Source organism: Aythya fuligula, chromosome 2 (assembly GCF_009819795.1).
Source record: "Aythya fuligula isolate bAytFul2 chromosome 2, bAytFul2.pri, whole genome shotgun sequence".
Lineage (NCBI taxonomy): Eukaryota > Metazoa > Chordata > Aves > Anseriformes > Anatidae > Aythya > Aythya fuligula.
The window spans coordinates 7,319,049-7,334,456 of NC_045560.1; the positions used below are offsets into that span (position 1 = coordinate 7,319,049).

The following is a 15,408-nucleotide window of genomic DNA, read 5'->3' on the forward strand; positions in this document are numbered from 1 at the left end:
TAAAATAAAGTCACATGCGCATGCAGCCTTAGAGATTTTCATGAGGGGATAATAAAAGGGAAACTTGGTTACAGAAGAAAGGCGTGTAAGTTAATGTAATACAAATGTCTTTGGAGTTTAGAACAGAAACGGTATTGTGAAATGGTTCTGCTCTGTACCATTTGATTAAATACTTTTAGTCCTAATTTGCAAAGCCATTCTTCATATAAAAGGATAGCAGTGGAAAAAAATATCAGAATGGGACTTGGTAATGCAACAGATGGTGTCATGCCAAGAGAAAGTCTAATTTCTTTTTAGCAATTATTATTCTAAACAGCTCTGTACAATCCCTAACATAAGGGCTCTCCAACTATTCCTGTCATACATGTTTTAACTGGGGATCTTTAACACTTACCTAAGTTACTTGCTGCTCACAATTACATTTATCAGTTTGTATTCATTTTGAATGTGTTTACGTTTTATTTCAAGGATGTACTTAGAGTTTAGGGAGTCATAAAACAAAGCTGTTGAGACTGAAGATCACAATAAAATAGCCAACAAAGTATACTAAGTGTCAAGTGTACCCTACCTGTACAGAAAGCCATTTTCTAGTTTTTAAGAGCCTTATAAATTATTAAATCATACAATGCCACTAATACAAAGAATTAACAATTCCATTAAAATAGAAGTAATTGGAGAAATATTACGTAAAATGGAAATCCAGCAATTTCAGGAGATTTAACAATTTCATGCTTTTGATAAAAAATCCTAGAAAATGTTAATCTGTTAAGATGTTTACTACATCTTAAAATGTTAAAATGTTTAATCTGTTAAGATTAAAGAGAGTACAGGATCTTCACTGGCAAAAAATGAATATAGGCTTGGTTCATTCACACAACACTGCAGGTTGGCAGCTGAAGGTGTATGAAGCCCAGCCCCACACCTCTGCAAAGGTACACAGCTCATCCTGTACCTGACAAAAGGGGACTCACAAAACAAAGCCACATACAGACATACAGCATGATGTACAGGAACATACTAGGATGTAATTAAGTCATTCTGTAAAATTGTGCCTTCATCTTAGTACACATTAGGACGTGGCATGTTTTAAGACGATTATTCACAGAAAAAAAGTGTTTCTGGCCTTTGGCTGTTGGTTATCATTGCACAACAAAGCAGTAATAGGCTCACCGCTCCTTCTGCTGGATTCTGCTTCTCTGTTAACTTCTTATCCCCAGCAGTCTCGTCTTCTGTTCGACAGCTGTTCTCTGATTTCTGATTTAGAAGAGATGAGGATTTTTTGTTTTTAAGCAGGTGTTTCAGCAATTCATTCCCTGACTCCCCTTTTGCTGCTGGAACGCTAGCTGGCTGGGCTGGACTCTGAGCTGAAGAGGCAGGCTGTGACGTGACCTTATCTTCTTCCACCTTAACACTGCTTTGATTTTCTGTTTTAGGCTCAGCTTGACCTGAGCATTGATCAGTTTCTGCCTTTTCTAGTTTAACTTCTTGAATGCTGGTAGATGTCTCTGCTTTATCCTTTTCAGTCTCCATACTTACGCTTGGCTGTTTCTGTGGCAAGCTGCTGCTGGGGAGCTTACTTTCCAGCTCTGGAGAGGTCTGGCTCTCTGCTGCATTTGATGTTGATGGACCTGTTAACTCCACCGACTCTTGCTCATCCTGATGACGTGTAAGTTCGCTGGGGGTATTAACTGTGGGGGTGGAGGTAGAATCAGAAATGGTTGGAGTTGACGGTGCAGTAATGTCTGAATGGGGAGTTGAGGGGGCTTTTATTGACTCAGCGTCATCGTCCTTTTTCTTTTTTCGTGTCCTTTTCTTTTTCCCTTTCTCTTCTGGAATTATGTCAGAATACAGCTGTATGAGAGACTGGCTTGATCCAGGGAAGTTTGTTGCCTGGGGCACACTAGTGTCCGAACCACACGGGGCACCACTGCTGAGTGCTGTAGATGAAGGTACTGTAGATGAAGGTACAGAAGGAGCAAATGGGGGCCTGACTTGGTTCTGCGTGAAGGTGGCCCCAGGAAGATTCCCGTGAGTTTGTTTTACATTATGGAAATTGGGGGCTCCACCCGGAACAGCAGATCCATCGGGTCCAAAAGCTGTAGGTCCCACTGGCCTTCGCTCACCGCTTTGCATGAAATTTGTGGCGGGAGGCGAGTTCACAGGACCTTGCTGCAGCATTTGTCCCATTTGTTGCTGCTGGTGCTGTGGAGACTGCTGAAGAGGGCGCGGCGTTTGGATGAAATCACAAGGCAGATCAGAATTAAAGAAAGGTATCTGCGATAAGGATGCTCTGTTATTTAGTTCAGACCCTATCATACCGTGCTGTTCCAGTTCCATCCTCTGCTGCAAAGCCCTCTGTCGATCTACCTCCTGCATAAGCTGGATGCGTTGCCGTTCCTGCTGCTCTCGTAAACGCTCCTTCCTCTCCCTCTCTTGAAAACTTTCACTAAAAGGGTTGTTGTCATCGAACTCCACCCTCGGTGGTGGCCCTGACTGCGCAGTTGCATTTGGACCAGGCACGGGAGCTGGTGTACCAGGAGTAATTGGCAACGGCGTCATTGGAGGCTGCATCCTTGCTGGATTCATGGCAAGATGACTCGCAGGGGCATTTGCAGCTTGCCAGCCCGATAAATTTGGCATTCTGGTTGGGTTGGGCTGCCCCGGGATCACCACTGCATGCTGCTGGTGCTGGAGCTGTTGTGCCACCATGGGGAAGTTTTGCTGATTCATTGCTGGTGACGTTCCTCCGGGAACCATCGGTGGTTGAGGCTGGACTCCTGGCATGATGGCGTGGGGCGCCATGCCACACTGCTGCTGCTGCTGCTGCTGCTGCTGCTTGATTCGATATTCCTCAATTAGTTCTGCATGCTCCTTCTGCTGCTTTCGGATCTGTAAATTTAAGAAGTCATTACTCATCTCTGACATGTACTGACTACATAAAGAATCAAATAACATGCAACTTTCCAGTAGAAAATTAAGCTTATGTGAAAATAGCACTTCTGCGTCGTCTTACTTTCTCTCCCTTTCTAAGGTTAAATACCCATTATTTAATTAGCAATACCATCCACCCCAAAATTTTAGAAAAAATAACAGCGCCTAACAGTTATAATTACATACCAAGATGGCACTGTGCTACAGAACACAAACCTAAAATCAAAGCAATCCTTGTACAAATCTTAGCATCCACGTATGGAATAACTATAGCTGGGAACAGACAGGAAGAAGGAAACTGTGAGACAGATGATACACACATATCAAATTTTTTTTTAAAGATGCAGCTAAAAAGAAAATGTTTGCAGATAAACAGTGATTCCTGACCATCACACAGCAGAGGAAAAAGACAACTGCTGCTTGAGAATTTGAAATTTAAAGATGAGAATACACTGGACATGGACACTAAAAGTTAAGTAGTTTATTTTTTTAAGGCAAATGGGAGAAGCCAACAAAAGGATCTGACAGCGTCACCAGGATGAGAGAGTATTTCAGAAATACAAATAGATACCTAACTACACTGCTCTCCAAGAAAATCAAAGGACTTGTAAACCATTGCTTTATAAAATATGGATGATGGAATCTCTTCCGTTTGTTAGATTGCAACTTCTGCAACTTCCATTTGCTGTTGTACTGATATGAAAAGTCCATAACGTAATCAAAAATGTTTGAAAACACTCCCTGAGTGATTTAATCTGAGGCAAAAGATACTCTAGAAAGCTGAGGACAACAGAGATATTACAGGACATGCTCCAGAAGGCAGGACAGATGCACCCAAAGGGCTATTTACAGATCCATCTCAGGTCCAAGATAACTTATGAGATCTGGCTTGGCATTGCTACTGCCAGACAAACAGCGACACTGCATAAAGCCACCAACTGGATCCGTCTGCACTGCACAGCCCAGTGCCCCAGGACTTCTCAGCTGTTACACAGCCCTGTGTTGGCTCAGTACGATTAAACAAGGAGGCATCCAAACCACGCTGCCCTCCCAGAATGTGCAGTGGCAGCGAGCCCCGTGACTGTACTTGGAAGTGGATGAGACCTCACAGGACCAGCACCTGCGCAGAGCAAGCCAGTGACTCTACCAGAGCCGTGGAGAACGACGCAGAGCTTATTAGCACAGGCACGGCGCCACACCAAAGCAGTCAGACTGCCCTGGCCGTGGAAGCAATATGGTTGTGGCCGCATGGCTCCGTGCCTGAGCTAATATAGTAACTGTCAGACATAAGCTCACATTGCTCCGAGACAGCTCCAGTTTCTCTGCCTGTGACCAGCACAAGCATATGAGAGCTTTTTTTCTCTGTGCATATGTAGTTTTCCCTTTTCCAAAAGTGACAGAAGCTTGATTGTAGAAAAAAGGACTTGATCTCTTTTGGAAGAATGAGAAATTGCTTCAAATAGGTCCTTGGAAATGCACTTTTGTAAAAATTTAGTTAAAGTCCATCCAGGTATATAAGAAACTGCTGTTTAGGATCTGGATGACTGGTCTAAACCAGTGCTTGAATGGGAGTAGAGGACGTTTTCCAGCCACATATGCAGCTCAAGTTTAAAAATGAGGAATAAAAGAACGTTAATTACATGGCACTAAACGAATCTGCCAGCAATATCATCATTAGCTGTTACTTTGACGTAACTCCACTGCAAGACAAGAGTGAAGTATGTATGAGAGAGATTGGTTGAAGTGAGTATTTTTGTGTTTAACCTACTTGTCATTTGTTGTGGAAGGGAAAGAAAGAAAATGAAGAAATGACAGACATAATTATCTGCATCATCCCTCTTCCACACAGCGAAAAGACAAGCCAACAAATAGTCCATCCAATGCATACTTTCTCTTGAGGCAACACAGGAGCAAGAACCTGGGAGTCAGATAAATCTCAGGACTTCATTCCAAGCAGCCTGCTGCCAATTTTTTACCTCATATTAATAAAAGATAATTCTAAAGCATTTAAATATTTGGCAGGTCTATCTGTTCCTGACAACAAAAAGATTCCCCACCCATCCAGTAAGGAAACATCATGCCAGATAATTTCTACATGACGTCTTGAGGAACATAAGATTCTATACTGTTGGCCAAACCATAAATTTATCAAAGCAATCACGGGCTTAACTTTAATCTTGCTTACTATAATTACAGTTACAAGATGCAGCAAGTGAAATTCCAACTGAATATAAATAAAGAAAAAAACACACAGTGAAAGTGGTTACACATTGGAACGGGGGCCCAGAGAGGCTGGGAAATCTTTGCTTTTGGAGACTTATCAAAACTTGAGTGACATGGCCTCGAGTAACCCAATCTACCCACAGAGCTAGTCCTCCACTGATCAGGAGACTCAACTAGATGACCTCCAGATACCCCTTTGACCTTTATTATTCTACAATACAGTAACAGACAACGCACTGATGATTAGTGTCTAAGGACCAGACAGATGATAAAACTAGGCTAGCATTAAAGACATAATGAGGAGAGATTTCCAAACAGTAACATTTAACTGGCATATAACCAAGTTACTGATTACATAAGGATGTCTGAAAAAGCTCAGAGTTGTAAAATTCATTCAATGCTGAAACAAGACCCTACATGCTCAGACCTTTGCAATTTCCATCTTTCGTTTGTGCTTTTCATGGCTCTAGGAATTCACTGTAAATCATCCTGCTAAAAATATCTCTTCTTCCCAAAGTACTAAAATAGCTTTTTGTTGTAATTTTTGCTGTAGCATGTCCTCCTACAACTCCAGTGTCAATGGTGATCCAGAGTAACACCGTTACACGCACAACTTATAATAGGGAATGGCTCCTTTCAAATAAGCCCCACTATATTTAAGCATTTCAATTCATGTTTTAGCAGATTTAAAGAAGAGTCACACCAGTGTAACAACTTAGCATTAAGGTGAACAGTTTTGTTTCCCAATGATTGATTACCTGTTCTAGCTGTTTTTGGACCATACTTTGCTGCTCTGTAACATGTTTAAGCTGTTCTGCATCTTCTTCTGGGAACTCACGGCCAGCTTTCTTGGCTGTACGCTGTTTTGCTGAGAGTGCTTTTTTTGATTTTCTGTGTGCTCCGATTTGCTCCTCAAGGTACTTCTGTTGCATTTGGAGAAGCTGTTGTGTTTCTTGCAGCCATTCCTCATATTGCTTTCTTTGTGAATCATCTAAGAGACAAGGGAAATAAAGTATGACATGATCTCATCGTACTTTATAGAGATGGAGTTTAACCATCAGGTTCCCCCCTTATCTTATGAAACTGTTGGTCAAGTTCAGCCAAATTTGACAGATGAGTTGAGATCTCAAGAGACATTAAGCTCTTGGAGTAATCTGAGTAAAGAAGATGAGATCCAAATTGCTGTCTTTATTGAGAAAGCAGTTTTAACTTAAGCCCTTAATTTCCAGGGACACCAGACCACTATCCAGTCAGTATATGTGTGTATGTGTTTGCCAGCGAGCAAAAGCAGCTTTGCAAACAGCTGCAGAACCTGCAGGTGGTTCCCTGTTCTGTCACAAAAGAAGGGATATGGAAGGCCTCTTGAAGGCATTGGGTACAGGCAAATATAGATTAGGGAATAAAGACACAGATTTGCATGAAATATGGTCTAATTATTTCTGGTATTTGCACAAGTTTTGTACACTTAAATCTATTTTTGTTATGACTTCTAGGAAAAAAAAGTTAAAATCATAAACATGAAAAATTCATGAAATGAAAGAAAGGTAGAGTCTCGTCAGGTTTCCAGTTCCATACACTGTCTCGTATTTCAAAATCAACAATCATTGTACTCAACTTCAGGATGATAAAGAAGGCAAGGTAATTTGAACACTAGTAAATTGGGATAGCTAATTAGTAAGGGAGAAGTAGAAGCTATTTAACCTGAGCTGAAACACAAAAGCGAGTGGAGAGACATTCTCCACTGGTAGAGAAAGACACTTCACTGGAGATGTAAAAAAGGAATTGGATAAAACACTACTTTCTTTCAACTGAAACCAAAACCCAGCCACTACAGATCATAGAAACTGGGGTAGGATTCCAAAGTAAAGAAATACCAATTTATATATTAAAGTGTAACATATCTCTCGTTTCTAATCACAGATGGCATAAGCTTTACTTCATTTGACAGAGATCCTGAAATATCATCAGGAGTGAAGAAAGTACCGGCAGGTTAATTTGTTTTTAGAAATGTCTGATAATTTAGACTATATGACATATTTCTGACTTATCATTTATTATAAATTATAATAGAATAAATTAAAATACAAACTACTCTACAATTCAAAGTTACTGCATGAAAATTACCGCACCAAAACCCAAGCTTTTTACAATTTGTCTTCTCTGTAAAAATATCTTTCTCTTGGCTCTCAGCACAGTGCCTTCAGTACCAATGCCTTTTCCTCCCCACAAATAACTGTACTGTCATTTAGACTCTAACTGTGACATTACTCTTTTTGCAAATGAGAAATGCTGATCTGCCAGGAGCAATCCATGGCTCTCAGATATTTTTCCGGAGGCAAAACAATCATGTCCAATAACACTTTACTGGCACTGAGCCCAGAAAGTGAGACACAGGGTTTGGTGACAGTATCATTTGTCTCACGATCACATTGCGGCAATGAACTGGATAATCAGGAATGAGGCAAGGAATTTCCATGTGAAGAATGTTTATCTTGTATAAAGAATAAGGATATCTATAGGACAGTATGATTTTAGTATAACCGCATCCTCCTTGTGCTCCAGTTTCTACCACATTCCTCTTTAACAGTCACTGTGGTAGAAACAGTCATTGAACCTAACAGCTCAACTAAATCGATTCACAGAGCTATCTACAGCCTCAAGGAGCACTAATTCTTTCAGTGATATATTCTGTGAAACTAATCATGTAACCTGAAGGGACAACCAAGTGGAAATGATGGAGAGGAACTGCAGATGGAAAGTACTGAAATATTAACAAGTTCCAGGTAAGAATAACTACTACTGAAATGAAGAACAGATTTTCTCAAATGCTCAGAACCACCCCCCAAACAGAGCTAAGCCACTGCTGAGTTCCATTTAGGATCTCATCAGAAATTAATACAGAAAATATTACTAAAACTTCGCATTATGTATTTAGCACGGCTACTGCAGTTGCTGGAAAAGATGAAGGTGTTTGCTTTGTTTCTTTTATTAATAAATATCAAGTGAAGTTTTTGCAGTAGCGCTTTTTGTATGTCATCTTTCTCTCCCAACATATGCTGTTTTAATTTCTGCTAACAAATCTCTTCCTTGTCTCAGAGACTACCATTTGCAATTGATCAGGGCAAGCAGAAGTAAGGGAGCTATATATTTCTACTTTCAGTAACTGTGTTTCCCAGCCAGTCTTGCTTAATGCTTGGAAAGCTTTTGTTGGTATTTTTTAAAATGACAATGATGCTGCACCAACCTTTTTGCTTCTTGAATAAAAATAACCCATCAGTATAGATTCTTGTTCTCACTCAGCTCAGAATACTACAACACAGCAGAAGACCTGATCTTTGAGATAGCAGCCTGTCAGATAAATACAATTACTGTTCTTAAACACATACAAATAATGCTAATTATTTGTGTGTTCCACTTCCCTCTTTCCTAATGATGTTTTTTTGAGGACAGTTTAGAAATAAAAAGTTAATAAAATTTACTATTCACCCTTTCCTGAATTGGTATTGTAATGATGAAGTGACTCAATTTAAAAAGGATCAATTTATGGACATTTTATTTAGGAAAAAAAAAAAAAGTAACAGAACTGTCAAATTAAAAGTTGACATACAACAAATTCTTCGATCTGTACTTACTGACAAAACCAGGACCAAAATTGGGAGGATTGGGTCTAGAAATCTGAGGTGTCAAACTTCCATCCTAGAAATTTCAGAAAAACATATAAATGGGAAAATTAAATCATGATCCAATTTAAGAAAGTTATCATTACTAAACATCTGTGTTGTAAACTCCGTATCAAGTTGTACTACCTGGGTAATGGCCTGCTGCATGTGATTCTGGCCTTCGCTGGTCTGAGCCCCCGGCACTGGCTGACCCATAAAGGGAAACCTATTGATACATAAACACAAAGTAAAATTGGATCTTTTAGAACTGCTGGGTGTTTTGGGGAGAAGGCAACATTCTGTATTACAATGAACTTCAACAAAGCATGCATATATTTTCTAGACATTTGCTCTAACTTCCTTACCAAATGTTTTAAAAAGCAGTAGAATATTATTTCTCGTTTGCTCCTACAACACTTTGCTCATGGCTTATACTACTGCATTTTTACACTTTTATGACAGGTGAACCAAACATGGCATACTGTGCTAAAAATACTGAAGGTGCACTGAAAAAAAAATGTATTAGAATTTTAAATATTCTAATACAAAGAAAAAATGAAGAGAACAACACATTTAGATATTACAGAATCATAGAATATTTAAGGTTGGAAAAGACCTCCAAGATCATCTGGTCCAACGATCACCTTACTGCCAATATTACCCACCAAACCATGTCCCTAATTAACTACTCTTTCTGAGAAGAAATGTCTCCTAATTTCCAACCTGAACCTCCCCTGGCACAACTTGAGGCCATTCTCTCTGGTCCCATCACCTGTGAGAAGAGGCCAACCCCCAGCTCCCCACAGCTTACTTCCAGGTAGCTGTAGAGAGCAATGAGGTCTCCCCTGAGCCTCTTCTTCTCCAGACTAAACAACCCCAGGTCCCTCAGCAGCTCCTCACAGGACCTGTGCTCCAGGCCTCTCGCCAGCTTCATAGCCTTTCTCTGGGCCTCAATATCCTTCTTGTAGTGAGGGGTCCAAAACCAAACACAGTACTCCAGGTGTAGCCTCACCAGAGCAGAGTAGCCCTGCTAGCTACACTATTCCCAATACAAAAGCCTTCTTGGCCAACTCCTTGCTCATGTTCAGGCAAGCACTGACCAACAGCTCCAGAACCTTTTCCTCTGCACAGCTTTCCAGCCACTCTGTCCCAAGCCTGTAGCACTGCATGGGTTTGTTGTGGCCAAAGTGCAGGACCCGACACTTGGCCATGGTGAACCTCATCCCACTGGCTCTGCCCATCGACCCGTCCTGTCCAGGTCCCTCTACAGGGCCTTCCAACCCTCCAGTAGATCAACACTTGCCCCAACTTGGTGTCATCTGCAAACTTACTGAGGGTGCACTCAATTCTCTCATCCAAGTCATCAATAAAGATGTTAAAGAGGATGGGCCCCAACACTGACCCCTGGGGAACACCACTTGTGACCAGTCGCCAGCTGGATTTAGCAGCCCTAAAGAAAGGTGTTGAGCATTGCTTACCTGTTCATAACCATTGGTGGCATCCCCATGTTACTCTGTGCCATGACTTTATTGATCCCCTTCAGAGCTACCATTTTTGCTTTCATTATAGGATCTGTAATTGCATCAAAGTCTATGAAAGAAAGACAGCAAAATTGAATTACAAAGCTGAACGTTACAAGTTATTAATTGGAACTGACTTGTTCAGATCTGGTTCATACATAAATCATCAGCACAACAACATAACTGCATTACTATTTCAAATTACTTGTCTTCTCCACTTTGATATTCATGGTAAATATGTTGCTTCATATATTCCCTGAGGAAAGTTAATCCAGCCACAACTGCTCTTGTTTTCAGCCATGACACACAAAGTAAAGCAGATCAGGCTGAGAAGGGCTCTAGACTAAATTTGAGACAGCAGATTAATAAATTCTATTTGTAGTTCTAAGAATCAATAAGTTGGGCTGTTTCTGAGTTTAGCTGGCAAAACTGACCCATCACCACAAACATACTAAGAAGAACTCTTTGGTCGCTCTGTAATTACTGGTAGTACTGCAGGCAGAAAGGCACACGCCACATACAGTATCTACAAAGACCATAAGCATGGTGAACTATGCCTCTTTCCTGCCATCTCTCCTGTTTGTTGCTCCACAGAGCAGGACAACCAGGAATGACTGATGGTCCTCATGAGTGAGTACAGAACGTCTGAGGCTGGAAGAGACCTCTGGAGGTCATCTTAGCCATCTAGGGTGGCCGGGCTACATTCAACGATTCCCTTCCTTGAGTCACCGTGAACATTGCCAAAAAATGTAGAAGAACCATGAACAGAAAAGAGGTATTTTGAATATCAAAAGGTCAGTTATTGCCCTCGATCATGTCATTTTGTTTACAAAGGCTGCATTTACACCAGATTACATATGAAGTGACAGAGCTCATGCTTGACAAATTAACAGTAGTACAGCGTTAATCCTGATCCTGGTAAAGTCAATCCGAGCCTTGCCAGTGTTCAGCATTTCACTTACACACTCAATTAGCAGACTTCCATTATACCTCCTGCTCAGGTTGATTTTTTGTTATGCTACCTTCACATTCCAAACATCTACCTGCTTCTTTCAGTGCTACAGATTATTTATCTATTTATTTTTAAATAACTAACCAAAACACACATACAAATGGATCACCCACATACCAATATTGGGGAAAAATGGCTCCGAGCGTTGGCGAATCATGGCTTGCATCTGCCGCTGCTGCTGCTGCTCCTGCCTTTCCTGATCCAAAAGATCCTGCAGAAGAAGTGGCTGCTCCTCCAGCAGCAGTGGTCTCTCTCGGTTTTGTTGTTGAGCTAATGGTTGAGGGAGCATTATCTGCTGAGGACCAGATATGCCACTAGGACCAGGACGGTTTGTTACAGCCACAGTTTGACCAGACGTCTGTCCTGTCCCAAAGTTATGATTTGCTGACTGACCCTGAATAAACCCAGGGTTTGGTGAGCCTTGAGAAAAATTATGGTTTATTCGTGGCACCATGGCCAAATTGGAATTTAAAGTGTTTTCCAGGATCTGTCCACCAGGTGTCATTAGTGTTTGTGGAATACCTGATGCTTGGTTCAGTTGTGTTGCTGGCAAAGATTGAGAGGGAGACCCTAGTGTCCTTGCTTCAGCGTTATCTGAGCTTTCATTAGCTAGCAAACTCGAGAGGACTGGTGTGGACCCAGAAATACTGCAGGAACTTACTGCTCCTTGAACAGGCAATGGAGCAGATCCCTGAGCATCTGGACTAGGCACAGTTGTTTCTTGACTGGGAACAGCAGTAGCTTTGTCAGGGAAGTCTGGGTTAGCAGGCTGCGCAGGAGCCTTTTCTCCATCTTTCAACTCCGTTTCGGCAGCCTGCTGAGTACTTGTTGATTCAGCATTTCCATCGCTTTTTTCATTTTCATTCTTCTTTTCCTCGTGAGTCTTTGGGGAAAGCACTTCTGTTTTAATTTCATTTTCTGTAGTAGATTTCTTCTGTGGTGACAAGGTCTCAGGATGGGCTTCAGTTTTATCCCCTTGCTCCTTCTGTTTTGGTTCTTCTGCCTTGCCCTGGATATCTAGTTTGTCATCAATGGGGACACTAAGATCTAGTTCTTCATTAAACATTCCTTTCTTATCCCCCACGTCAAGGTCGGGGTCTGTGTATGCAATTATATCAAATTCCCCAGATCTTAGAAGGTCATCAAGGTGAGGATCATTGGTTTCCAAGTTATCTAAAGTGTCCAGTTCATCCCCTTTTCCATCCTCTGTGTCTAGATTCAAATTTTCCAGATCCTCATCATCCAAATCTTTGACTTCAACCCCATCAAGGTCTTTCACATCCAAATCTTTTACAGCAGGATCATCAGGATCAAGCTTTTCTTCTAGACCATCACTCGGCTGGGTAGGAATCTGTAAATTTGCCGATTCATCGCTTGGTGCAGGTGTAGGCAAAGATGGTCCTGGGAAAGCATCGGCCACTGGTGGATGGCTTAGAGAACGTATTACAAGTGCAGGTGGGTTTTCAGGATTGATTTGATCCTGCTGGGGCTGCGACATATGCTCCAAACCTGTAGACATCTGCAACTGGTTAGGTATACCTTGAGAATTATGTCTCAGTGGTTCTGCCGGTCTTGGGCCTGGAAATTCCTGCCTGGGTATAAACCCTGCATGTCGCTGATGTTGCGCTGATGGATCCATAACATTTGTTGCAGAAGGAGTAAAAGGCAGCCTTGGCCTCCCATCAGGAGCTCTGTGACGTAGTTCAATAAATGCCTGACCCAATATATTGTGCTGCTGAACTTGAATTCCCTGCGGAGGAAAATGCTGCGAGATCCCAGACGTATTATTTATTTGTGGATTGTTCACTGGCCGAGACATATCGATAGACAGAGATCTTCTCAGCTGTGGTGGGACTCCAGGGCGTTGCATCGGCTGCTGAGGGCTGAGGAAACGTTCTTGACCTGATGGTGGACCATGGCCACCTCCTGGAAACCCAAATCTAAAATAAAGTATGAAAGACTAAATAATCTTTTTTCTCAGGACTGCCTAGCCTGTCATACTTGACTAAATAACTATTCACCAAACTGCTTTACATGATACATTCATTAAGATATTTAAATAAATATTGTGACTGATTATGCTTATATTCAAATGAGTTTTATAACTACAATAAAATAATTGCTTTAATTATGTTTAATAAACAACCTGTTTTCAATTCCAATAATAATGAATAAAAAGCTCTGTGACAGCAAGATCTAAGCAAACAAACTACATTTTAATTCAACTTAGTACACTGAAAAAGTAATGCACAGATTTACTGAAATAAATTCAAAATATTGAAAATATTAATTCCTGAGACTACAATATATGTCAATACTGGTATTCATTGTAAAATGGCAGAGACAGAAGTCAACATTAGATTACATATTCATTATAAAGGAAAACAAAAATATTACACTGATCCATTTCTAAAGCAGCAAAAGCTAAAGTTATACCTTTTTTTTTTTTTTTTTTAAATAAATGCCTCAAAACAATGGGCAACAGTATCTTGCAGTTTACCAAAATTTCCAGTTTCTCCTTTTTATTTCTGATAAATTCCCAATAAAATACAGTTTAGAAGAGTGTTAATCAGTGATAAGTACATTCTAATGTTACAGATACTTACAAGAAAAGGTACTGTACATACAACTTCAGGTAAGATTACCAGCTACTGTAGATAATGTATGATTTTTTCACCCTCCAAAAGACCCAAACATTGTATCTAACAATTTCTGCAGATTTAGAACTACTGCTGTAATATCTGGGTTTTAAGACACCAAACTGCTTACCTAAGACCATGTGGTCTCATCCCCATGGCATTCATATCTCCTGGAAACTGGGGTCTATTGAATTGCCCGTCACCAGGAAATGGTCCGCGTTGATCTTTTGGGTATACTGGGAACCTTGGCCCGCCTGGAGGGACAACAGAGGACCTAATATTCCCAGGATACGGAGGAGGAGGACGGTTAAAAATTGGATTTAAGTTGTCTTGCTGCCAATGCTGAAGAGGAGTTGCATGGGGAGTAGCTGCTTGCTCCTGTAAGGCTTTTTCCTGACGAACTGCATTCTTCTTCTGCTGCTGTTGTTGTAGAATAATTTCACGTAATTTCTGGCGCTGTTTAAAAAAAATAATTCATTGCGCTTGACATTGCAATTGACATATTTTGAAGTGTTATACTTCGCTAGGTTAAGCCTTTCGGAGGAAAGAAGTTCGTCAATCACTACAGAAAAACATTACATTACCATAATCACCTCAGAAGTTAGAAGAGGGATCAGATTGTACAAGAACGCTGGTAAAACACAATTTTTATCTCCAGACCTCTTGTTAGAGCATATAGTACAAACCCATTTCACCAGCTAACACAGAAGCAATGCTCTTTTCCTTTTTCTATTCCAGCAATGCAGACCCCTTCACTACGTGAAAATGTGCATCCCAAGGGAGAAAGGTGACTGGAGGGAGGTCCACTGAAGAAAATTCAGCAAGATATTTACACCAAAGTTGCAGAATTTACTCTGACTCTGTGTGAGCAATGCTACCAATTTTTCTGCTAAATCCACTTCCCATTGCTCCTTCCAAACAAAACACCAGGCAGCTTTCCACAAGTTGAAGGCAATTTTACGTATGGCTCAACAAGAGCAGTTTGTGAAACATTCACTGACCAAAGCCTGGAGTGAATGTGCCTGCAGAGGAGCAGTGACCACTGGCAGAATTCACCTCACCACGTTAACTGCCTGAGAAGTTGGATGTCTAGGCTAAGACTCTTGCCTATGCTCCCTTTTTCAGTCGGTGAACAAGTCACTGACAATCAATTTTACATCTCATCTATTGCAGGATACAATTAGTTGTCCTTTTGAGGTTTTTCTCCCTCACCTCGTATATGACAGAACTATTGTAGACCGGTCATCTACCTCTTCAACAGCTTCAACGATAACCTTTACTTCATTTTTGGATCTTGCCCCAAATTCCTTAAAAATTACTGATGTTTTTATATTCTATACATTCTGGCCCTATCTAGGAGAGCCAAATCAATACAGCAAGTGAACAGATGTAATTCTACATTACACAGCTGTGTTTAATGCCAA

General features: G+C 40.9%; 1 protein-coding gene across 8 annotated transcripts in view; it reads right to left on the bottom strand.

Annotated features, from left to right (window-relative positions):
• KMT2C (lysine methyltransferase 2C) overlaps positions 1-15,408 on the bottom strand; it is a 193,244-nt gene that overhangs the window by 15,208 nt on the left and 162,628 nt on the right. For all 8 annotated transcript variants that reach the window (XM_032181531.1, XM_032181535.1, XM_032181539.1 and 5 more), the window contains 7 exons: positions 14,115-14,440; positions 11,463-13,285; positions 10,292-10,403; positions 8,961-9,039; positions 8,787-8,850; positions 5,913-6,145; positions 1,171-2,889 (listed from right to left, as the gene is read on the bottom strand). In XM_032181531.1, coding sequence (XP_032037422.1) covers positions 1,171-2,889; positions 5,913-6,145; positions 8,787-8,850; positions 8,961-9,039; positions 10,292-10,403; positions 11,463-13,285; positions 14,115-14,440 — 4,356 coding nt within the window. The remainder of the gene's footprint in view (positions 1-1,170; positions 2,890-5,912; positions 6,146-8,786; positions 8,851-8,960; positions 9,040-10,291; positions 10,404-11,462; positions 13,286-14,114; positions 14,441-15,408) is intronic.